Source organism: Passer montanus, unplaced genomic scaffold (genome assembly GCF_014805655.1).
Source record: "Passer montanus isolate IOZ18808 unplaced genomic scaffold, ASM1480565v1 scaffold36, whole genome shotgun sequence".
Lineage (NCBI taxonomy): Eukaryota > Metazoa > Chordata > Aves > Passeriformes > Passeridae > Passer > Passer montanus.
The window spans coordinates 7,283,772-7,307,582 of NW_024368374.1; the positions used below are offsets into that span (position 1 = coordinate 7,283,772).

The window sequence follows — 23,811 nt, forward strand, 5'->3', positions numbered from 1 at the left end:
CGGGGTGCAGCGTTGGAGGAGAAGGAGGAGGAGGAGGAGAAGGAGAAGAGAAGAAGCAGCAGCAGCAGCAGCAGCAGCAGCAGCAGCAGCAGCAGCAGCAGCAGCAGCATTAGAAGCCGGCGGGGGCCGGGACGAGGCCCCGAGGGGTGCGGGAGTGACGTGGGGCCCGAGCTCTGGCCGCAGGCACGCCCCATGCCGGCCCCCGAGCCCCAGAGGCACGCCGGCCCCTGCCCGCGGGCCCTGCGGCCGAGGCGGAGCGCAGCGAGACCCCGACCTGGGCCGGGTGACAGCTCCCCGAGCAGCTTCCCCGGAGGATGGAAGAGAAAAGCAGTAAGCCTTAAAAAAATTATATATATATATATGTATGTATGCGTGTTTTGGGCAGCCATTAGTCTTGTAAGACACATTTTTAGGAGTCGACTGTCTTAACCTATTTTCGCGTTCAACTAGATGAAGTCTCCGGAATGAGTGGCAAGGTTTGGGGTTGATTTCTTTTTTCGCTTACAGCATAGAAAAGACGAAGCAGCTGACGTAAATAAGGCGCGTTTTACCCTGTCTGTGTCACTACGGAGGTGGTGGGGTCACCGTCCCTGCAAGGGTTTAAGGGAAGGCTGGATGTGGCACTCGGTGCCATGGTCCAGCTGGCATCCTGCAGCTCGGTCATCGCCTGGACTGGACGGTCTCAGAGGTTTTTTCCAACCTATTTGATTCTGTGGTTCATGGAGATAAAAATTTGGAATCTTCAATGTGGTTGAAGAGTGCTGTCTTACTTCTTAGTATTCTTGCAGTGAAGGGCATCTTGCATTTGTCAAGAAACAGGTTCAGTAATTTATTTACCTAAAAAAACTTTCCCTTTTTTCCCCTAAATAAATTGACTTAGTTATAGCACTGCTGTACTGAGCACATCAATTTAGGGGAAAAAACCCAACTGTGAGTTAATGGCCAGGAGGGTTTTGTAGGCTCATCTGAATGTGCTGGATAGTTTGGGTCATGTTGTGGCAGCTTCATGCTTGAAGGACAGTAAGAAATGGCCGAAGTAAAAAAATTTCCTCACATTGCTTGTTTGAGTGTTCCTCAGCTAGCTCTTGACAAGGGATGGGATGAGTGTTTGAAAGGGGAATGACTATTTCAACACAACATATTTCACACAGTGCTCCTCCACTGATACCCACTGTAGTATTTACTAGTATAAATTTTGAAAGTCTGAGTAACTACAACTGTTTTTAATTTCTCACCCTATTTCTTACTCACTTGTCCATTCTGCATCTCTTGCAGTGCTGTGTGACTTCTTTGAAGAGGAGAATCTTACCAGTTCCAGGGAAGAGAGTCCTGAAGGTAGTATAATCTGGATTTATGAAGGGAAGGTGGAGTGTATATTTGGCACTGCTTCTGATATGAAAATTACTACTGGAAGACAACAGTTTTGCCTTTTATGGTGTAAGAGGTTTGCAGGAAACACGCACCCAGGTTGTTTATCTGGTGGCTGGAGTAAGTAGCCCTGACCTTGCCTGCTTGTTGCTTGCTCTAGCATCATTCCCCTGCACAAGGCTGGGGAAAAAAAAGAGATACGTGGTCCCAAGGATTCTATGAAGGGAAAAGAAAATCCCTCCAGCCAGATGCCAGTGCACACCCTGATCCATCAGCTGGAGAGATGGTTCTGAATGCTGACAAAGGTAGATGTATCTGGTGTCTGATCATTCCCTGTCCTTATGGCTGTGGTTGGTGATAGTAGCATTAGCACTGGAGAGGTTAGTGGTGTGGACATCTCCCTTTTTTGAAATGAAAATTATACTATGAACAAAAATGCACTTTGCTTCTCCGTGCAAAACAAAGCTTTTGCTGCTGGAGTTTTGGGGCACTCCAGCATGAGAACTGGGGAGGCATTTCCAAGGTGAGTGTTTCATTTCCCTATGGCCTACCCATTATTATAGCTGAGGGCCCAGAAACAAGAAGCTGTTCTGTCACCCATCCTTTGAATTAATCCATGCACCAGTGCTATCCAGATTCAGTCAATGCATGGAAATATTTGAGAACATGTAATGAACAAGGACAGCAGTTTTAATCTGCAGTGGAAAAACTTACTTCTAGAAGTTCAAAAATGCATATTTTTAATTGAATGTATTTTTAAATTTTTATTTTAAACACAAATATTAAATACACTTTTTGTTATTTTAAGTTTGTGATACTGTCATGCACAGCAGAAGGGTGGGAATAGCACAGGGCAGGTGGTGTCCCTTGGACCAGTAGTGCAGGTTTCCAAAAATTGTTGTGACTTTTTCTGTAATTGGAACTTTAAGCTTTCCACATATTCAAAAAAATTTCTGTTAATATAAGAGATCATTACATTTTGTTGAGAGTTAGTGCCAAATCAAGCTGTTTCACAAGAAAAAAGTACTTTTATCATTGCCTGTTGATATTAAGTATTATGCCTTTAGCTGCTGGTGGCACGAGCAGCAGGAGTTGTGGTGACAAAACATTGTTGCTTCTTTCACTGCTGTCTTGGTGCTTTTGAGAGTAACCACACTGCCATGGCATCACTGGGCTTCTGGCACCCTGGGTGCCAGAAGTCATTCTCTACCAAGTCAAAAAATGAAGGAATATTTTTTATGAGCCTGACAAGAATGCAGTATTTCTTGACTGCTGCGATGGCATCATCCCAGCACATTTGCCAACAGAGTTTTTCTGTCTGAAAGTGGAATGTAAAACCTAGTGTGCTGACAGTGGACTCCACCTCTAGAAATGGAGTAGGAAAACAGATTTGCTTATGCTTTTGTGCTTGGTCATTGAAGAAGAACAACATTAACTGAGAAAGAGCTGGTTCTTTCTTCTGCCATTGTCTTTTGACACACTGAAACATATTTCCTTTTTGGTCCTTGACAAAAATGCACAGCTAAAGTTTTAATGAGCACCTTCATGAATGGGCTTAGCATCTCAAAGGTTCTAAACCAGTAGCTTAAAAAACATTTATGTAAACAAAATGTTCTTTCTAAATATTTCTAGTAGAGGAAGGAGCCGTGATATATGGGCTGTGTTAGTTATTTCAACTGATACCCCTTGTTGAACAAAATTCATCAAACTGCTTTTATATCAAAGTATTTTGAAAGTTTTTTCCCTGACAAAACATACCAAACCTAATGATGGGACAGGATAGTCAGCCTATGCAGCTAAGAGAGGCTATAGCTATTAAAAAAAATCCCAGTGTCTTTTGTCAAGCAAAATATTAAATTCATTCAGTTGAAAATATTCTCCTGTGTCACTTTTGTGAGTTTCAGTGATTAGTTTTTAGTGGGACTCCTTTGCTGGTCTCTGAAGAAAGGCTTCCACAGCTCCTTTTGTGACCTGCTTAAGAAGTTGCATGAAGGAGCATTGTGGACCATTGAAAGCCACTCCAGTTCATCACTTGACTTCTGTTTCACTTTCGTGATTAGGTTTAGGAATAGATTTCTGGTGGTTTAAGAAATCCTGCTGTACTGATTGTTTTTTTGGAAGTGCCTCCAAATTAAATGAGTGGGAGCCTTTGAATAGTTCACTAGGAGTTAGGCATGTTTTTAGAGTTCTCAGGAGCTGTAAATGGTAATTTGCATTTCAGGTGATGTGAGGACATTTTGGACACAATTGGGAGGCAGAAGAGTGGATGTCATATTTGAGCAGCTGCAAAACGTGCTGTCGTTGCTGAAGGAAAAGATCAAGAATGGAACTGCAACAAACCAAGGTTTGAAATCCTTGTGGTGGTCAAACTGGACTGCAGAGTAGCTGTGGCCTGCATTGTGTAGGTCTGTGTGATGTCTGCCATCATCCAGATGTCTCTGAATTTTAATAACTTAGCTGTTGGTGGTTTTAAGTACTTTAAAAAAATGTTTTTTCTTTTTTAAAAAAGAAACATAATTTCAGGTACAATTGGTTATTTTCTTGTTTTCCTTGTATACTTTTTCAACAATGAATGGCTCTTAAGCACATGGAACTGAAATATTCATGTTTGAGAAGTAATGAAATATCTGTAGGGCCTTGTGTTTCATGTATCATCAGAAGTTTCAGCCTTTCAAGCTGTTGTCAGTGAATTGAGTGGTTTTGGGGTAGGATAATAACCACCTCAGTATTATTTTTTTGTCAGAGACACCATTATAACATGAAACAATAGTAGAAAAATGTGACACTAATGCATTTCAGATTGGACCAAATTTTCAAGGAAATAAGCTTCCTCTGTCTACATCAAAATACACTAAAATCATAATTCTGATAAGCTTGGAGCAGTACACAGATTTCTTTTTACTGGTTTATTTAATGGAGTAAAATTGCTTCTTTTTGTTAAGTCAACCATATAAATGTAATCTATGGATTTAATTGAGGTTTTTTTGTGCAAGAAAATGTACAGTGGTGTACAGAAGCTTTTAAAGTAATATAGCCACACACTCTGCATTATGTATATAATACTTCCTCTAAACTGGAAGTGCAATTTTTTGTGTTTTTGAGCTCCCAAATCTTGACTGTTACAACAAAATATCAAAGCAGTGCAGAGATAAAAGTTGAACTTGAATCCCCAGATGATGCAATGAATCTGTGATAAAGTTCAGTTTGAATTTTTCTGTGCTTTGTTCTGTAAAAGTTTCAAGCTAAAATATTAAAGTGGATTTTGCTGAGATTTGTTTGCCAGCTTGTAGTATTTATTGCATGGGGTAAGAGGTTGAGACAGAACAGGTCTCTTGCATTCTTCTATCTGAAGGCCATTTCTACCAATTCAGAAGTAGCATTAATTTGTTCTGCCAAGTTCCAGCACTTCCTAGCCTGAAGATGATCAGTTCGATGACCAAAGTAGAAGCTTACACTAAATTGTCTTGATATACATTGCTGCCACTGTAGGCCACCAGTTTGTGTGTTTGGAAACATTCCAGCAGCTTCCCAAAAGCTGACAGATATTCAGTGCCAATTCACAACTACTGCTCTGAGCTGTAACAATTTTGTAATTCCTGGATGTGTCTGCTCAGGCCTGTGGTGCAGCACATTTCTAGTAGTGTCAGTCTTGTGATGGAGCAAGTGAGGAGAAACAAGTGTCTGTGGAGGATTTAACACCTTGTTTTGCCTATTAGCATCACTGAAATCCAACTTGGTATCTCTTTTGGTTTGGTTTTTTGCATAGAATGCTGGCAGGCTTGGGCACTGGTGAATGAAGCTAATCTAGGTGATCTCTTAACCTTGGCAAATGGTATGTGCATTTCCATTGTGTTTGTTTGGTATGTGGATTTAATTTGTCTTGGTTTACTCGCTAGAAGCTCAATTCCCTTCCTTGAAATCAATAAATTAGATCTGAGAAGGTCATTAGCATTGCAATGAGGAAAACCTAATAATTCATTTCCTCAAGTACTGAACTGTGAACTCTCACCTGGGTTTGTATTTTTGTGGTTTGTGTATATACATATAATACTTGTATCACAAGAAAAGAATTTGAGCTAGTAAGCCCTTATGAACCCAGGCTGTCTGTGAGCAGTGATCCTGTGCATGGCTCCACTGGCTGTAATAGCTTGGCATCTTTTATCTCTAACAATGAAGGGAGATCTGTAAATGTGTTTTGTGTACGTGCTCTTTCTGGTCACTTTGAAAACCACATGGAAGATTTTTCAGTAGGACACTTGCTAACAAGCTTTTTGGTAGCTGTAGTTCATAGCAATGCCTTGTTTGTAATGTGTTTTGTTAATTATCTCTTTAGTAACTAAAGTAAATTCAATCATAAATTGAAATCTGTTTGATGAAGATTTTGCTCACATTCCATTTTTTTCAGTAAGTGATGAGTTGAATGGAGATGGTGCACAGGAAACCAAACCCAAACTGCAGCCTCTTCTGCCAGATGACAATGCCGTAGAGACTGTAGAAGCTTCTGACAGGTCAGTGCCTTCATTTCAGTTCCTTATTTGACATATTTTCTACTGCAGTTAAGAGAGTTCTAAAATCTGTATTTCGAAAGTCAGTGTTTTAATCCCGATTTGAATCCTGCGAGTTTTCAAAGTGAAAATGTTTTTAACTTAACCTATGTGGAAAACCTGAGGTTTTGGATAGACTTGTCTAATTTCCCACATTGCAGAGAATGTTGCAGAATAGGGCGTGGTTGTGTTATCAGGATTAGGATTTAAGCATCAGTTCTCAGGCTTTCCTTAGTGTGCAGATTATCAGGTGTGTAACTTAGTCTCTCTGTGTTTAGTATTTAACCTCAGGTACTGCTTTGAAAGATGGGGGTAAATACATAGTTTCTTTTTTTTTTACAATTTCCTTGCTGTGTTTTAGCATGTAAGTTCTGGGAAGAAGCTTTTTTTTATGCAACTGAATATGGCTTTATATGTTGTTAAAACAATGTTTCACCATGTGAAACCTTGGTCCTTCTAGCAATAGGGCTAAAAATACTGAACTGCTAAAAAACTGAACACAGCACTGGTTGTCTAAGATGCTGCTCTTCTATTTTTTTTTCCCTCTTCAAATAGTGAAAAAGAGGACACGGAAAGAACCTGCTCAGGGAGTAAAGAAACATCTAGGAAAATTCGAGGTTTACCTTTAAATGTGCAGTATCAGAACCACAAGTGCTCTAGTGCATGTCTTGCCAACAGAGCAGTGGATTCCTACAAGGGTGAAAATCCTCTGAAGATCCCAATCCTGTTTGACTTCCAAAGACGCCATGCAAAAGCAGACTGCCTTTCAAAGCCGCTGGATGTGAACTACAAAGCTCCTTGTGGTCGGAGTCTGAGGAGCTTTCGAGATGTGCGAAACTACTTGTTTGAAACAGAGTGCAATTTCTTATTTGTTGATCACTTCTCCTTCAACACCTATGTGCTGTTGGGCAGGAACACCATGAATCCCGAGCCCCTCGTGTTCGAGTTCGATATTAGCGACGGAGCCGAGTCTGTGCCCATCTCCTTCTGTAACAACCTCGACCACGCAAGGTTGCCTTATTTCAAGTATCGGAAGTCGTCGTGGCCACGTGGATATTACCTCAACAATCTCTCCAGCCTGTTTGTTGATTCCTGTGACTGCACAGATGGCTGCATCGATAAGTAGGTAGAAAGATCTCATCTCAGGCCAGTGACACACAATGCCTCCGTAGCAGGGTGGTGGGGTGTGGAGACACGGTACCAAACAGGAATATCGCTGCTGGAATATCTTGTGCCATGCTTTGTGTTGACTGACACCACTGTGTCTTTGTCTTCTCCAGAGCTTGGGTGCTCCAACTGGTGGTGGTCCACCCTCTGTTGTAGGGAAGGAAGTGATTGACAGGCAGATTATTGTGTTTATTTTCCTTTCTTCCAAACTGGCAGTGCTTCTTCTCCAGGTGGAGCTGACAAGCAGATATCTTGGCTTTGGAAAAAGAGTAGGGAAGGGAGTCTTGTGCCAGCAGAGGCAAGCTTGTTTTCATGGCAGGCAGGGAAGGATCCTGCCTGACAATTTCTGCTGCAGTTCCTACTGTTAAATGGCATCCTGTAGATGGGGTGGGACAGCCTTGAGGGATCAGATCATTTGGAACTCAGAGAATTACTGAGGGCAGACAAAGAAACGTCCCTGTTTCTGACGTCTACATGTCGTCCTTTCCCTTGTCTAAACAGAAACTACAAAACTCAGTGGTTACACAGCGCATTTGTGCTCTGAGCAGTTCCAATACTCTTGCTTATTGTCAGCTTTTTCTAAATCCCAGTAACCCTGAGGTACAGACACTGTGGAAACCTGCCACAGTTACCATATGCAAGTTTGGTGGTATTTTTTGTCCGCTTTCTTGAAGGATGTTTGTCTGATCTCTCTCTGTAGGCATTACTTGGTGTTGCATCCGTTTTGTATTATTGAAAGCTAGGACAGTTGTGCATGCTGCTGTGCAACATAGTTGCTCATGAGCCAACAAAAGCTTGAAATCACAGCCTGGTATAATGAAACTTAATTTTAATAATTTAGTTTCAGCTGAGTGGTGAAAAACAGCAAGCACACAGTGTGCCACTTCTTTGCACTAAAGTCCCACAAGAATTGAGATGCTTTTGATGTGCAGTTTTGGGGTTTAGGATTTGCGCAATCACTGTGACTCTTTGAAGTTGTCATGACATACAGTGGTGCAGACAAGCACTGTTGCTTGAATTTTCCACAGTCTAAAATTCTTCATTTCCTGGGGGCTAAGGAGGGAGGAAGATAACTGAATAGTGGCAAACAGGCTGGGATGCTGTGCCAGAAGAGGTGATTTTTATTCATTCAATCCATTTGACAGTGCGCTGCCTATAGTAAGTTTCTGTTGTACTTCAGCTGTTTGCATGTGCCATTTAAGGAGCTTGGCAGAAGAATGGGGTTGGGGTGGAGAGAACATGGTTATTGTAAAGCACAGGTAACCAGCCAAGAGACTAAGGAAAAAGGTGCCTGAAGCAGCCTTGTGGAGTAAACGGAGCAGGGAGGGAAATACAGGTGTATATATGGAAGTGTGTGTATGTGTGTGTATAGTCAAGTGCATTTCAAATTACCTGCATTTGTCATTGATTTATACTGCTTCAAATCCATTGTGAGATGTTTTACTCTTATTTTTAGGTCAAAATGTGCATGCCTACAGCTAACAGCAAGAGGCTGTAGTAAAATTTCTCTGTCTCCAAGTAGTAAAAGACCCCGTGGATACCGTTACAAGAGACTGGAGGGACCTGTTCCTAGTGGGTAAGAAAGACTACAGGAGTAAAATAAGAGCATACAAATAAAACAGCAGTTAATAGTTCAGTCTAACTGCCACAGGATTAAAACAACTGGAGTTCTTTGATTACTGAAACCTTTGATTTTTGTCACAATTTTAGTGATAGATCAGAATGATAAAAACAATTAATGTGACTTGAATAAAAGGAGGAAAAAAAAAAAAACTTTTGTATTGCAGATCCTACAGTTTATGACTTGAATAAAAGGAGGGAAAAAAAACTTTTGTATTGCAGATCCTACAGTTTTCACAGCTTAGGTCAGGAGAAGTGTGAAGAGTGACCAGAATCCTAAAGACACATCAGCCAGCTGCTTTTGCCAGACTTGCTTATAAGTGACTCTTCCATGAATCTCCAAAGCCATCCAATGCTTCAAGTGTTTGCCCTTTCTCTTATTCAGCTCCTGTGGATTAATAGGTGGCCTGGAGAAGATGCCAGTTACTTCAGGTGTCTAGGAGAGGAATTACGCAAGGTAGCTTTCTGCAACAGCCAAAGGCTTGAATCTGTAGGCTTGAGGAGCCCCTTTCAGTCCTCTGGGTAATGTTAGTTTTTGACTGACATGCAGAATTAAAATTGTCAGAGAACCCAGAAACAGATCAAAAAAACCCCAAAAACCCACAATTATTAGTCCTTTTGGAAATGCTTCATTAGCATGGACAGCTACAGTGAAGTCCAGGCATATGTTGTCTTGCTAAAATCAGTTCCAGTGTAGAATTAGGTGCTTCTTAGGGATTTATGTTTCTGTGTGATTTAGTCCTATTAAACAAAAATATAGCGTTTGTTTTTCTTATGCGAAAATGTATGTAATCTTATGTATACTTATGCCAAAATCTGGCAGACAGACTCTTAAAATTAATGAACCAGCAGTCAAGAAAGTCACAAGCTTCAAAACATTGCTGCACAACCAGTTTTAGGCAGTCTTTATATTTTAGTCCAGTGCCTTGTTTATGCTTAGAAGGGGAATTAATAACAGGAACTTCGTTATGCTAATGCATCCATTTATATTGTGCTTTGTTTTTCTTCTCTTGACAGGATTTATGAGTGTAGTGTGCTGTGCAGGTGTGACAAGCTGATGTGTCAGAACAGAGTTGTACAGCATGGCATTCAAGTCAGGCTGCAAGTGTTCAACACAGAGAAGAAGGGCTGGGGTGTCCGCTGCCTGGATGACATCGACAAGGGGACATTTGTTTGTACTTACTCAGGTAACAGGAGGGGACCTGAGAGCATGTGTAGCCTAATTCTTCCTCTCCCATGGTGTGTGTCCTGGATTTTTTTTTGAGAATGGGGAGATACATGGCTGGAAGAGAAGTGTATCAATGTAATCTTAACTTGCAATATGATCAATATGAATAAGAACTTTGAAAAGCACTGCTGTGAGATTGTGACAGACAAAGAAATGGAGCAAAACCTATCTCAGACTGCTGACTTTTTCCCTCACAAATCTCTGCATTCTGTGCCAGGGCTAAGTTTCCTGTGGTAAAAATCATAAAATCATAGAATGGTTTGGGTTGGAAGAGACCTTAAAAAACATCCATGGGCAGGGACACCTTTCACTAGACCAGGTGGCTCAGGACCCCACCAAAGTGACCTTGAACACTTTGAGATGGGGCTCTCACAGCTTCTCTGGGCCACTTGTGCCAGTGCCTCCCACCTTCACAATGAAGTTCTTACTAATATCTAATCTAGATGGGCTCTCTTTCAGTTTAAAGCCATTGTCCTTTGTCTTGTTACTACATGCCCTTCTCTAATTCAGTTTGTACTTCAGCCTATATTGACATAATAGAATTCTAGACAGTATTCATATTTTGCTTTCCCAAGTAATGCTTGGGAATTTTTGTTAATATTTGTTAATGTAAGTTTGACCTGTCATAGTGAGTGTGACTCAGCTAACAAGCATTGAAAAAAACCCAAAAAACAAGAAAACTTTTCTTTTTCTTTCAGGCAGATTAATGAGCAGAGCTGAAGTTTTGGGAGATGCTGAGCAAGAGCTAAAGCAGAAAAGTGCAGTGAATGATAGAGGCCATGACTTTTCTTCCAAAAAAAGAAAACTTGACCTTGTTCGTTCAGACTCAGTGATTGAACTAGTGCAGACTGACAAAAATGACATTCTTGAGAATCAGGAATCTTTGTCTCACACTGTGGATAATGAAAATAAATCAACTCTGTAAGTTTATCAAAGTAAGCTTAAGCATAACAAAATTAATATTCTGCTAATCTAGAAATTCTGTTGTATAACTTAAGAGTATGTTCTCATATGTCCACCCTCATATGAGGGTGGTGGTTTTTTTCATTCTGAACTTTTTTAATTCCCAGTTATTTCTTCTAGTGGGACAGAGTTTTCCCTCTGTATTAATTTTACATATGTACACTACTTGGCATTTTCTAGAAATTCAGTTCATCTCTTGGGTGTACTTGATCTGTTCAGGGCATTAATAGGAATGCTAATTTGAAAGAATTAATAAAATAGACTTGAAACAAATTGTTTAAAGATACTTGATGACACTGAAAGGTTTGATAACACATTAGCCACCAGTTGTTCTGCCCTTTGCTCCCAGTCTCTAAACCTTTCCTGTCAGAAACCTTAACCTCTCCTGTTAAGAGTCTGACAACACCTCACTTTTGCAGTGAATATGTTTTCCTAGTTGAAAGCTGTACTGTCAAAACTGTTGAAAGTAGTAGCAGGAAAAGGCAAAACTCTGTAGGTGCTCTATTTTGAGATAATCTGATATAATAATAGTAAAGCAACAGACAATGTGGTTCTCAGCATGACAGCTGGGAAAGGATGTAAAAGCAGCTGCTGATCTCTCAAAAAAGTTTGAGCAACTGCTTTCTTACAATGCAATAGAGAACCTAGCCTAGGTTCTCAGTTCTTAAAAAGAAAATACTCACATAACATGAGGTGCGGCCAGAGTGCAGGCTCTGCTGTAGTTCCTTCTAGAGAAGAGACTGGAACTAGAGACTGTTAGAGGAATGTGTGTTGTGGGAGTTACTTATGGGTCTGTTTGTCTTTTATCATTTCCTTTTGACCTTTCTGTGCAGGGTTCATCTAAAGAATTCAAATAATGCAACTGTGAGAAGGCCTGGAACTAGAACACTTGTTTTTTGCAATCACCAGCTAAAAATGGTAATCAGTGGCTTTAACAGATTCATTTTCCACTGTGTTGAATATATATGGTAACTTTGACTTTCATCTTGTATGTTTAGATAGTTCTAATTACCTTTCTTAATAAGATTGTGTCACACTGAGCTGGGCGGTCATGCTGGAAGCTGCACCCCATCCCCTCTCCATTATCAGTCCTTCAGCACGTTCCCCCAGACCAGCACTATCTGCTCTCATGGCCTTCCCTTCTCTGCCTTTCATTTACATTCCTCAAGAGTCTGAAGTAATTATTCTCCCCCTGTACCCCTTGTGTACAAGATTAGGGGTTAGAGTGATAATATTTTTGTGGTGTCTCCCCAAAGAATGGCACAGCAGGGAGAGAAGGGAATTTCACAATGTCTATGCAGTTTTCTCATGCAGTGGCAGAGTTGGAAGAACTGACCTGAATGTGACCTTTCATGAGTGCGAAGTGTTAGTTGCAAACATGTGCAAAGGAGGAAAACTGGTGTAAACTTATGCTGCAGGTTTTACTGGATTCATTGCCCTTAAGTAAAGCACATGGAATTTCTATGCAAACATTTTACAGTGCTGTCCATTCTAGAGGTCCCGTAGCTAATTGCCTTTTTGTGATGGAAGAGGAGAAATTCTGCCACATCTGGTCATTTCATTGAAACTGTGAAAAAAAGCATGTTTGGGATTTGGCTCAGCAACTTACAGTCTTGGTGAAATTGTTGGGACTTAAGCCCTTATTTGCATGTCTTACTGACTGGGGGACTCTTTTCCTGGTTATTATGAAGGACAATTTGAAATTAAGATAAATATTGCATTGCAGTAAATGTACTAACTTCTCAAATGCAGCCACAGCTTTGCATTACAATAGCTTTGAAACTTCAGCCTTGGAGTTGTAAAAGCCACTTGCTGTGCCCTCTTGGCCCAGAGTTGCATGCAGCACATCACAGCCTTTTCATTTGATACACAGGTGCACAGTGCCAGCTCAGATGAAGATGAAAGCTGTCAGATTCATCAGTCAAGCAAAACAAAACTAACCAGTGGAACAAAGAAAGGAAAAGAAAGTAGGTTTGCAGAGTTCTATATACTGCATGCTTTGTACAGTTGTGTCCCATCAGGTGATAGACTTTAATGTAGACAGTGTGGGCAGGCCAGTTCTTAAAGTAGAACAATGTTGTCCGTAGATGTTGAGACATGTTGAACTGTCCAGACAGCAGCTTCTCAAATACTGTGGAGTTGTGGGAAGGTCAGCCTTGCAGATCTTGCTGTGTCACACCCAGTACTTGTTCCAGCCAACAAAAATTGAACAGGATGTAATACTGGGGTGGGGAGACATCAAGCTGGAGAGGCAGTGTGAAACTGATGCTATTTGCACATGCATCTTGCTTCTGTCTTCATTACAGTTCGTGGTTCTCTTGGGAATTAAGGTGGAGAACGATAAAAAATGCTCTGTGGGAGAAATCAGTTTGGAATGGGATTTGAGAAGAGTGAGACTCTAGGTCACTCAGAGACACCTTGAGCAAGTGCTTCAGGCATCACAGCAGGAAACAGTCATTTGTGGGAGGATTGATGACAGACATGGACAAATTGTGTTATAGACTTGTAGATAGCAAGGAAGCTGCTTAGATTTTGGAGGATATGGGAAAAGTGGGTGGCTCAGAGTTTGGGGCCAAACAAGGGAAAGGGTTTGGCCTTAAACTGGTGTTGAGAAATAACATACATGTCCATTGACAGAATCCACCCAGCAGCAGAAGGAAGAACATCTGATGGAAATTGGACAGACTGACTCTGCTGGTGTAGAGAGTGCAGGATGCAAGAGTCTGTCAGTGCAGAGTGTTGATTGTGGCAAGTCCAGTGTGCTGGATGACACATGTGTTGTGAGGCCATCCAGCAATGCACCCCTAAACACTGACTGCAAAGGAAATAGCAGGCAGCCAAAACAAGATGCACTTTGTGAGGAGTCTGAGGGTGATGAGATGCTTCCCAAGAACACTAATGAAGAAAATATTTATATACTGGATGCCACAAAAGAAGGAAATGTGGGTCGTTTTCTAAATGTAAGTATTAAATTGCATGGGTTCTCTTTGTTGCCTCTGCAAATACATCATTTACTTATTTAAGCTTAAACTAGAAAATTTATTTTTGCACATAAACAGTATGGTTGGTGGGTGTATGCCAGGAGAGGCACATGTGGTGGGTGCTCTCTGCCATCTGGTGACAGGACAGAAGGTTGGGTCACACCGAGTGTTCAATTGCCAAGTACCTCCAGCTAAGACAAATAGTTCATAGACACATCTGCAGGTATGCTGCAAATAATTTATTTCTCTTCATTAGCATAAATATGTCTTCCACAAATAATTTATTTCTCTTCATTGGCATGAATATGTCTTACAGCAAAGCCCTTGCATATGCTTAAACTGTTCTTCCTTGCCAGAGGTATTATGGTGTTAATATTAGTAGTGCATCTTGCAGAAACCTTCCTTCTGTTCCCATGAGCATACACACGTTCCTACATGCACCTGAGTGACCTTTCACATCCTGTGCTTGGCCAGCACACTGTCATGTAATCCATTGCTTGCTCCCTAGCACTGCTGCCCTGGCAATGGCATTGGGTGATAAACTTTCCATGTGGGCTCGAGAAGGGAAGGAAGAAACTACCTTTACTGGTGACAGATATGTGACACAAAATAGTTTTTTCAGTCAACAGTGTGGTGTTGGACTGTTTCTAATCCAGATTTTCTGTTTTACAGCACAGCTGTTGCCCAAATCTCTTTGCACAAAGTGTGTTTGTAGAAACTCACAACAGAAGTTTTCCATGGGTGGCATTCTTCACAAACAGGTGAATTTCTGGAAGTTTAATGTTGTTCATTCAAGGCACTAGAAGTTAAAAAACACTGCTTACTTATTAGAGCATAAGTACACTTGGGGTGGGGCAGATGCTTAGATCATAGAAGTACAAAAATACCTTCTTATAGGTGACTTCTTACTGCACTAAAGGCAGAAGAAATACAGTGATTGGTTATGACTAGTGAGTTTCGCTTCAGTTTTGCACTGAAATGTGAGGTAGGGAAGGTTAATTTTGGTGTGTCCATTTCAGTGATAATCTTCTTCAGTGGAGAAATAGGTGTAACTCAGCATGGTCGTTTGGAAAGCCAAGATCCACTCATCCCACTGTTGTGTCTCAAGGAATGGCCACCAGATGTGCATCACATAGGGCAGGATTAAACAGGATATTAAGGTTGAGACACTTTGTGGGCCAAACAAGATGATTTCAGTTCTTTTCCTCACAGCTGTCAAGACAAGTACAACTTTGTGTAGCCCAGCATGTCCTGGGCATGTGATAATAGGATACACAGAGGTGAAAATTTGTTCTGAAAGTAAAAGATGCAGATATTTCCTTAGTGTCTAACAGAGAGGTACAGACAGCTGGTGCCAGCGAGACACAGTATGGCAGCAGCTCAGCCCAGGAGAGGAGAGATGAATTGTATGAATGAGGTTGGCTGACATGCATGTCAGCAGTAGAACTAGGTGAGAACAGTACAGAGAGGGGAGACTTTGTGCTAACAAACCAGTTCCACAGAACACTGATCTTCTGTGAAGCTTTGCAACTCTGCTCCATACTGACACAGATGCTGTGGATTGCACTGGGAGTCTCCAGGAACTGTGAGGACAATGTGTTGAAATACATCCAGAAAAGGATTTTGTTTTAACTAGTCTTTCTTGCTCAGGTACTCAGCAAAGAAGTGTAGTGAGGATTGAGGCTACTGGAGAGAGATAATAGTGACTTAGGGAAGAAGATTGTTGAAGGAGAGTTCACCTCACTGGCTCTTCCATTTTCTGGGCACCACTCTTTTACAACTTTTCTAAATTAAGGACTTCATCTGGATCATTGAGCTTAATTGTGTGCCTTACCTGAACTTGCCCAGTCACCTTTTTATTGGTTTTACATGTCTCAAGTCAGCAAGTCCCAGGCTGCAATTATGTGCTGTATGAAAAGTCCTCATTGTTTGTTGTCAGTCAGCTGCCTAGGAATTCACTGGATGTTCTCTATACCATATCCAGTGAGAAACATCAGAGAATTACTCCCTTCATCACAATATTCATATTTTCTTACATTTTCAATCAGTTGTTCCTCAGCATCATAATGTCAGGTATTTAGTTTGGCATTTGTTTTGGACAATGAATTTCCTGTCTTAGACATTTCTTCTATTTTACTACCAGAGCAGCTGGTTCACGAGGAGCATGTGTTTAATTCTGGGTTTTGGGCTTTGTGCACATAGTGCAATTGCATTAAAAGGTAACCTGTCAGACCAAAGATAACAGTCTTCAACAACATATGTAGAGATCTGTTCAAACTTCAGTGAGGCACTATACATAGGAAAAACAACAAAACTGTTATTCATTTAGATGTATTACTTATGTGGTTTTCCTTTTTCTGTTTGTTTGTTTGTTTGGGTTTTTTTTTGGTTTTTTGTTTTGATGGGGTTTGTTTGTTTATTGTTTCATTTTTGGTTTTTTGTTTGGTTGGCTTTGGTTTTGGTGGGTTGTTTGGTTTTTTTTAATTTTTGTTTCCCAGAATTCCCTTCTAAGTTAGAGCACATTGTTTAGACTCCAACCCTCTTTGCAATTTCCATAGCCAAAGGAACACGAGTGACTCCTTGTATGCCTTGTTTCCTTCCCATCAAGCAAACTGTGTGATGCTCCCTGCCCCCTACAGTTTTTGGATTTGCATGTGGGATGTTGGTGACAAATTGTCAGCACAGTCCTGTTTTACTTAGTTCAAGCAAATTAACTGGTTTATTCCTTAGACATGTGAAAGCTGGAACCGAACTCACCTGGGATTATGGTTATGAAGCTGGAAGCATGCCAGAGACAGAGATTTCCTGTCACTGTGGAGTTCAGAAGTGCAGGAAAAAAACCTTATAGGCAAAATGTGTTTCCTACTGTCAACACATCTTGTACCTGGGAATTTATACGCTGGAAGAGATGACTGCTCAGCGAACAGCCCGCAAGTCCGTGGTGCTAATTGCATTCAACTAAAATGCCTTTCACCTGATGATTTTTTAAATTTACATTTAAATGCCACTTTTGTAGTTCACAGAAATAGAACTGTTTGTCCTAAGAACAGACATCAAGCCTTTCCTAGATAATTTCTGTTCTCCTGGTCTTCCTCCTCCCTGCTTCTAATCCACAAGCAAAGTTCATAGTGTACTGGAAGAATTCCTGCTCCATGCCAGCTGCAGCAGAGACACGACTGATGAGAGCAACAGTTCCTTGGTGCTTTCTGTGCCCCTCCACAGTGCTGAGTTAGCAAAACTCAGGTTTCTGAACTTCATTATGAATTTCATATTAATTCATTATGCCTTTCTGGGCACTAGGAATTGTTAAAATACCCCTAAGCCTGTTGCATCTGGTGGGACAGATAGTCGTGAACAGAGAATTAAACAGAACAGTTCTGCAGAGCTGTGTTTGTGCTACAAAATGAGCTGGACAAGTCCTGCTGCAGCAGAAGAGAAATGACTGGGTTTTGTTGGATTGCACCCCTCTCCACGTTTGTGACACGCAGAGAAATCCTTGAGAAATCCAATGTACCTCATCTCAGTGCCATATTGTGTATGGGACAGGTGGGCCACAGAATTGCTTACCACATGGTTTGTTGGTAAGAAGGAAACAAGCTGCATTAGGAGACGAGTGCAGATGCAGGAGGTGACTCTGAAATGGAGCAAGGGATGGCTGTGCAGGTGTGTGGCTTTTCAATGTGTTGGAGCCTTGGGCAAGCAAGGAGGTGGCGCAGGTGAGCAATTCAGACACTTGAAGAACCACTGCCAAAGGTTTCAAAAAAAATGGTTTTATTGAAAATGTTGCAAAAGTAAGACTTAACAAAGTTTGATAGTAAAGTTTCTTCTGTTATTGCAGAGGATATGATAATGATTTAAAGTTACCCATACAAAATCTAGTGGCACCGTAATAAAAGACTGTGTACGATGTTGGTCACTTACCAGAAACCTGCAGCTGATCAGGTGTGTCTCAGCCTCGAGGAGTAACACTGAGAGTATCCCAGCTTACAGGGAAATCCCTGCCATACAGCCAGCTGAATAACATGAGAGCTAAAAAAGGGTTCACTCAGGCTGTTATTTATGGGATAAAGTGGTTGGCTTGAAGTCAAAGTACCTTTGTTAGAGAAGGTAAACATGAGTCTTGTACCTGCATCTTTCTTCCGTGATAAATGAGTTTTGGAAGAACCATCTGCTATTCATGTGTTAATTGTGTGGTTGGTATCCCAGATTCCACTTCCATATGCCTCAGTGCTCACCATGTCACTCTGCTCCTGTGGGGGTTTGCAGAGAAATGGTTGGAACAAATGAAGGTCTTGGCCTGGTTATGTCCAAGCCTATACTGCAAAATGAAGGATAAGCAGGAAGCAGTTCTCAGCCCTGAGGCCAAGAGGCAGTGGATGTCTTATGCACACATGGCTTAGGGTTCTATTTTAATTGGGTTGTATCTGTGCTGTGTAACTGTGGACAAACATGGTATCTGTGGCCCTGAGTGGAGGGGTTTTTGTTTGTTTTGTATACTTCAAGCTTAAAAGTCATGGAATTGTACAGCAACACTTGATGCTCTTAAATTTTTCAAGTTTCGTCATACATAAGGAGTTTCAGCCTGTTAAAAGTGGACCTTCCACAGGGATAACAGACCTGTGAACCATTCTGCTTACAGTGAAACCTCAGATCTCTCTCTCAGCTCTGTTTGAGAGTTTGGAACATCCAGCAAGGAGACCTCTCCTCGGCTTTGGTCCCTGTCATCGCACTCTGGGTTTGTGTGGGCTTTCACCACCCATCTTCAGGGGTAAATGTGGAAGAGTGGGGTTACCCCAGTGTTGGTGCAGTGCCTCTTCAGAAGGTCAGAGCCACCCACTCTTGCCTTGATCAGCCCCTCTGTAACTGCAGCCCATGTGTGAGCTGAAGACAGCACTCAGCCCAGTTGCTTTTTGCTTCGTTGAAGATCTGTCTCTCCTCAGAGGGAATATGCCTTGGGATATCGTCCTTCAGTATTAACCAGAGACATGCCAAAGTGTATGACAAAACCCACAGGTAATCCAGGAATGGTATTAGCCTTTTAAAGAAATGAAGATGCAGAAAACATTTATGTTCCTGCTTGACTTGAATGTGGAAAAGAAGATGGGAATGTTTTTAAAGCATCGGGGTGGGGTGTGGAAGACAGGATATTTTACTGCTGTTGATGATATATTCCAGATCAGTGGTAGGAATTAATGATACTGGGCTGGTGAGGAAGAGCCCTGTTTCTTAATGCAGGAAGACAGACCTGATGGTTCAAAAGAGGCAGCACTTACTTGCTCCATGTGGTCTGCAGCTATGGGAGAGCCTGCTGTGAGTGTAGATGTCACACAAGGCGTGCATATGAGACAGGGCTTTTTGGCTAGCTGGGTTTATCAGGTCTGTCTCCAGGTTGGTGCTGCTTCATGTTCCTCCTCCAGACCAGAGATCATAACTATCCATGCAAAAATGACCTTACACGGTGTGATTTCTGCCTGCTTCTGTAGTATTGTTAGAATCTTCTGCTGAGGGTGTCCTGCAAGTATCCTCTGCAGGTAATGACCACAGGAGTGCTCACCTGGGCTCTCTCTCTGCTCTGCTTACCGTTCCTCTGCTTGTCACAGCTCACAGATGGGGACATTTCTCAGCACAGCCCCTCGTGTCACCCGTGCTTTAGCAGAGCAGTGTGTAGAAGCACTGAGCACAAGCACTGATGGAAAAACAGCTGAAGATATTCCAAGTGAAGTACTCCAAGCACCTGTGGAATGACTCCTCTGGGACCTCTCATCAGCTTGTCAGGGGCATCATAAATGAAGGGTACCTGATGGGAATTAGTTGCATTGAGATGTGAATCACAGCTCTTACAGTGAGCAAGCTGATCCCTATGGAGGGACAGTAGGGATGTGAGGATGTACAAGGGCTCCATGGTAATAAGTACTAACACCCAAGATAAGCATACAAATGCAAAGACAGCTGAAGATCACTTACAGTGTAAGTATAAAAGAAACTGCACTGGAGCTTATTAACTGATTTTTTTATTTTTTTTTTTTGCCAAAAATGCACTGAGCATTAATTTCCAGCTCTGTCACAGAACTGTATGACTTGATAGTGGAACAGTTTGGAGGAAGAGCTCACAAGGGTTTTGGACTTTGGAAATTCTCCACAGAGAATTTTTCCTGTGTTGAAGAACATACTTCTGTTAGGAAGATTGTACTAGTTTAAGATTTATGCACCTGTGGGTGCTTGAATCACGTTGACTCATTTGAGTATAATCTAGGTAATAGATCTGGGAATTGGAATTGTGTAGCAGTATTTGGCTAATAGATATAATCTAATGGCAAGCCTGGACACGGCTTGATCTTAGCTCCTATATGCTGCATCTGGGCAGATGCAAAGGGATTTGGGAAACAGCTGAAATGATGCCAGTAGTGCTGGAAAGCCAAAGCTGATCTAGCTGATAAAGGGAACCGATCTGAAAAGCTCCATGTTGTGTTTGGTGTAGCCTCCTGATGAGCCAGAATATGCCTATTGATGTGGCTGATGAGCTCGCTGGAGGAGGTTCAGCAAGACCAAGTGCCAGGTCCTGCACTTGGGTCACAACAACCCCAGGCAGCCCTTCAGGCTGGGGGAAGAGTCTGGAAGGATGCCCAGCAGAAAAGGATCTGGAGGTGATGGTTGACAGCAGCTGAACATGAGTCTGCCCCGGTGGCCAAGAAGGCCAGTGGCATCCTGGCCTGTGTGAGAAACAAAGCCCACTCTTCCAAACGTTAAGAGTTTAATAAGGGATAACAAGGGACAGATCAACAAAGCACAGTGCTCTGTGTGTGGCAACAGCCAGAAGCACACCCAGTTCTTTAGCAAGCAGTCCTTTATACTGCTGCAGTTGCATTACTTCACCAGATGATTTGCACATTTCTTGGGGCCTGTTTACAACTCTGCCTCAGGCTGTCACAGCATTGCATAGTCCACAGCTACAGTCTCCAAGGGTCCCTCAGGGAGGCAGTCCAGGGTGGTCTTCTGATGCCACTCTAGACTTAGAGAACTTACAGAAAATACCATAAATGTATTCTCCTTTTATGGTATTTTGTTCTCTGCCTTTGCTGTCTCGGTGTTAAATAACCATGTAGTTGTTGGCTTTCACTAATTGGCTTTTGCAAATTATTAAAGTGGATGCTGTGTTGTGCATTACAACGTTAACTTTTGCAGAAGTAGCTGTAGTAGTGAAATAATAACAAATACTTTTATTTTTGTAAATAACTGACAATAATGAGAATAACTCAAAATATATTTGTGAAATAGCTAATGTTGATTTAAAGTACTTGTGGAAATAGCCAAAACAGTCTGCATGGTCAGATAACTTTTAAGGAATGGATGGGATGAGGATCCCTGCTGCTGACTGTCAATAATTCTCACCTGCTGAAACAGAATGGGGCTGTTGTGAGGAGGTGACACACAGCCCTCAAAACCACATCCACGATTACTGCATGTACTCTAAAAAGGTGGGTCGGGGTCGAAGCAAGCTAAAGAATTCCCAGAACATGTAAACGAGTTCAAAGAAATGTTTGAACAAGTATAATCTTTATGAATATGTATTTGGCCAATGCAATATAAAAAGCATATAAGGAGAGTTATTATGGTTAGCTGATGTGCCTCTGGCCATAGCCAAGCACCCAGCACTGTTATTGATTTGTCCCTTTTATCCCTTATTAAACTTTTAAAAATTTTGAAAAGTGGAGTTCATTTCTCACACCTGGATCAGCAAAAGTGTGGCCAGCAGGACCAGGGCAGTGATTGTACCCTGTACTTGACCCTGGTGAGGCCACACCTCAAATCCTGTGCTCAGTTTTGGGCCCTTAAAATCAGTGTTATGAATGAGGTCCTATATGTCTAATTTAATAAACCACAAAATTAGAATTTAACAGCAGTTTTAATTGAGTAGCAATTTTATATAAAATTAATACAATCAGGTAAGCATGTGCAAAGTAAATTTGGCAGTGATTATTTAAGTCTGATTAAGGTTCTGATAAGGCATAAGCAAAACAGACCAGGGTACAAACCCGACCAGGCTTAGTGGGGGATTTCTCACCCTGCCTCTCCTACCAAAAAACAAAGGAATCCAAACACAACTTACATACTGTATGCTAATACATATTCATCAATATTTTCCCATAAATCTCCTCCTATTTTCAATTCTTGAAATCTCCATCACTGTCCTGCATAGCACATGCTCCACTTGTTTCCAAGGGGCCTTCTTGGCTCTTCGGTGGTCGCTTCTGGTGAAGGCTTCTCATCATCCTCGCTGTCCTTTGAACAACCCCTCAGGTTGCACATGTACCCCAAGTCTCGTGTTATAGAAGCCAGCATTATATTCAAAAAATAAGCCTTACTATTTCATAGATACCTGGAATCATCCCAATTTTGTGCATTTCAAGGCTGATCCCTTAATTATTCTGAGGCTGGGATCCTTTTTGGGATATTGCTTATCTCAGTACTCCATCCTGTATCCTATTTTTTCATGAACATCTGAAAACATCTGTTTTGTGACACTAATTCTATATCCTTTTCCTCTGTTGCTTTTTAACAAATACTTTCCAAAATATTGATATGGTTACATTTGTTAGCACGAATCATATTCTTTTTTCACATCAGGAAGGACGTGGAGGGGCTGGAGCGTGTTCAGAGGAAGGCAGCAGAGCTGGGGAAAGGTCAGGAGCACACATCCTGTGCAGAGCTGCTGGGGAAGCTGAGGGTGTTTAGTCTGGAGAAAAGAAGGCTCCCAGCTGACCCTGCCTGTGAAAAATGACAATCTCTTGTTTTTAAAATTGTAGAAGTTTAATAGTAATAAAATGGTTATTAAAATAGTAATAAAATTAGCGTAATAAAATTTTGGACAATTAGGATTAGGATGATACGAGACGATAAAGAATTATGGACAGTCCGGGTACCTCTTTCTTGGCAAAATAAGCTCCAAAAAAGGACACACGTTAACAGAGGATTAACCCTTCAAAGCAACAGCCTGTTGCATGTTCATACATCTCATACATGATGCATAAATTCCATTCAAACAAAGAACTCCGTCTGGTCAGTGTCAGCTTTTCCTCTTCATCCTGATGGCATCTTCAGGGCTGAGCAAGGCAGGAAGAAGTTAGTTTCTTCTGATAAAGGAGCAATAAATTCTTCTTTGAAAAAATATTGATATGGTTACATTTGTTAGCACGAATCATATTCTTTTTTCACATCAGGAAGGACGTGGAGGGGCTGGAGCGTGTTCAGAGGAAGGCAGCAGAGCTGGGGAAAGGTCAGGAGCACACATCCTGTGCAGAGCTGCTGGGGAAGCTGAGGGTGTTTAGTCTGGAGAAAAGGAGGCTCCCGGCTGACCCTGCCTGTGAAAAATGACAGTCTCTTGTTTTTAAAATTGCAGAAGTTTAGTAGTAATAAAATGGTTATTAAAATAGTAATAAAATTAGCGTAATAAAATTTTGGACAATTAGGATTAGGATGATACGAGACGATAAAGAATTATGGACAGTCCGGGTACCTCTTTCTTGGCAAAATAAGCTCCAAAAAAGGACACACGTTAACAGAGGATTAACCCTTCAAAGCAACAGCCTGTTGGTTATGGACAGTCCGGGTATCTCTTTCTTGGCAAAATAAGCTCCAAAAACTCCACACGTTAACAGAGGATTAACCCTTCAAAGCAACAGCCTGTTGCATGTTCATACATCTCATACATGATGCATAAATTCCATTCAAACAAAGAACTCCGTCTGGTCAGTGTCAGCTTTTCCTCTTCATCCTGATGGCATCTTCAGGGCTGAGCAAGGCAGGAAGAAGTTAGTTTCTTCTGATAAAGGAGCAATAAATTCTTCTTTGAAAAATTTAGGTGTCCTGTGGCTGCTGTCTCATTGCAAGTACCACATTCCTCTCTTTAAAAAAATATCCCACGTACATAGTTTCTATTTTA

The 23,811-nt window shown here is 41.5% G+C and overlaps 1 protein-coding gene across 4 annotated transcripts; it reads left to right on the forward strand.

Annotated features, from left to right (window-relative positions):
- Positions 1–34: 34 nt before the first annotated feature.
- On the forward strand, positions 35–23,027 carry LOC120505766 (histone-lysine N-methyltransferase SETDB2-like). Of its 4 annotated transcripts, XR_005628295.1 has the most exons (15): positions 35–330; positions 1,276–1,335; positions 3,590–3,712; positions 5,135–5,200; positions 5,774–5,876; positions 6,468–7,034; positions 8,536–8,655; positions 9,717–9,886; positions 10,626–10,848; positions 11,724–11,808; positions 12,764–12,857; positions 13,528–13,850; positions 14,544–14,632; positions 16,602–18,884; positions 19,472–23,027. XR_005628295.1 is itself a non-coding variant. In XM_039716607.1 (14 exons), exons 1-14 carry the CDS (start codon positions 315–317, stop codon positions 16,717–16,719), a joined length of 2,157 nt encoding a protein of 718 aa, XP_039572541.1. In that variant the 5' UTR covers positions 35–314; the 3' UTR covers positions 16,720–23,027. The 4 variants fall into 4 exon arrangements, 3 of the variants coding, with proteins under 3 accessions (XP_039572541.1, XP_039572542.1, XP_039572543.1); XM_039716607.1 differs by having other exon boundaries at positions 16,602–23,027; XM_039716608.1 differs by lacking the exon at positions 5,135–5,200 and having other exon boundaries at positions 16,602–23,027.
- The last annotated feature ends 784 nt before the right edge of the window (positions 23,028–23,811 follow it).

Coding starts and splice junctions, on each gene's coding strand:
- LOC120505766 (XM_039716607.1), top strand. Junction 12,858..13,527: donor AACAAAGAAAGGAAAAGAAA/GTAGGTTTGCAG, acceptor GTCCATTGACAG/AATCCACCCAGCAGCAGAAG. Junction 14,633..16,601: donor GTGGCATTCTTCACAAACAG/GTGAATTTCTGG, acceptor TTTATTCCTTAG/ACATGTGAAAGCTGGAACCG.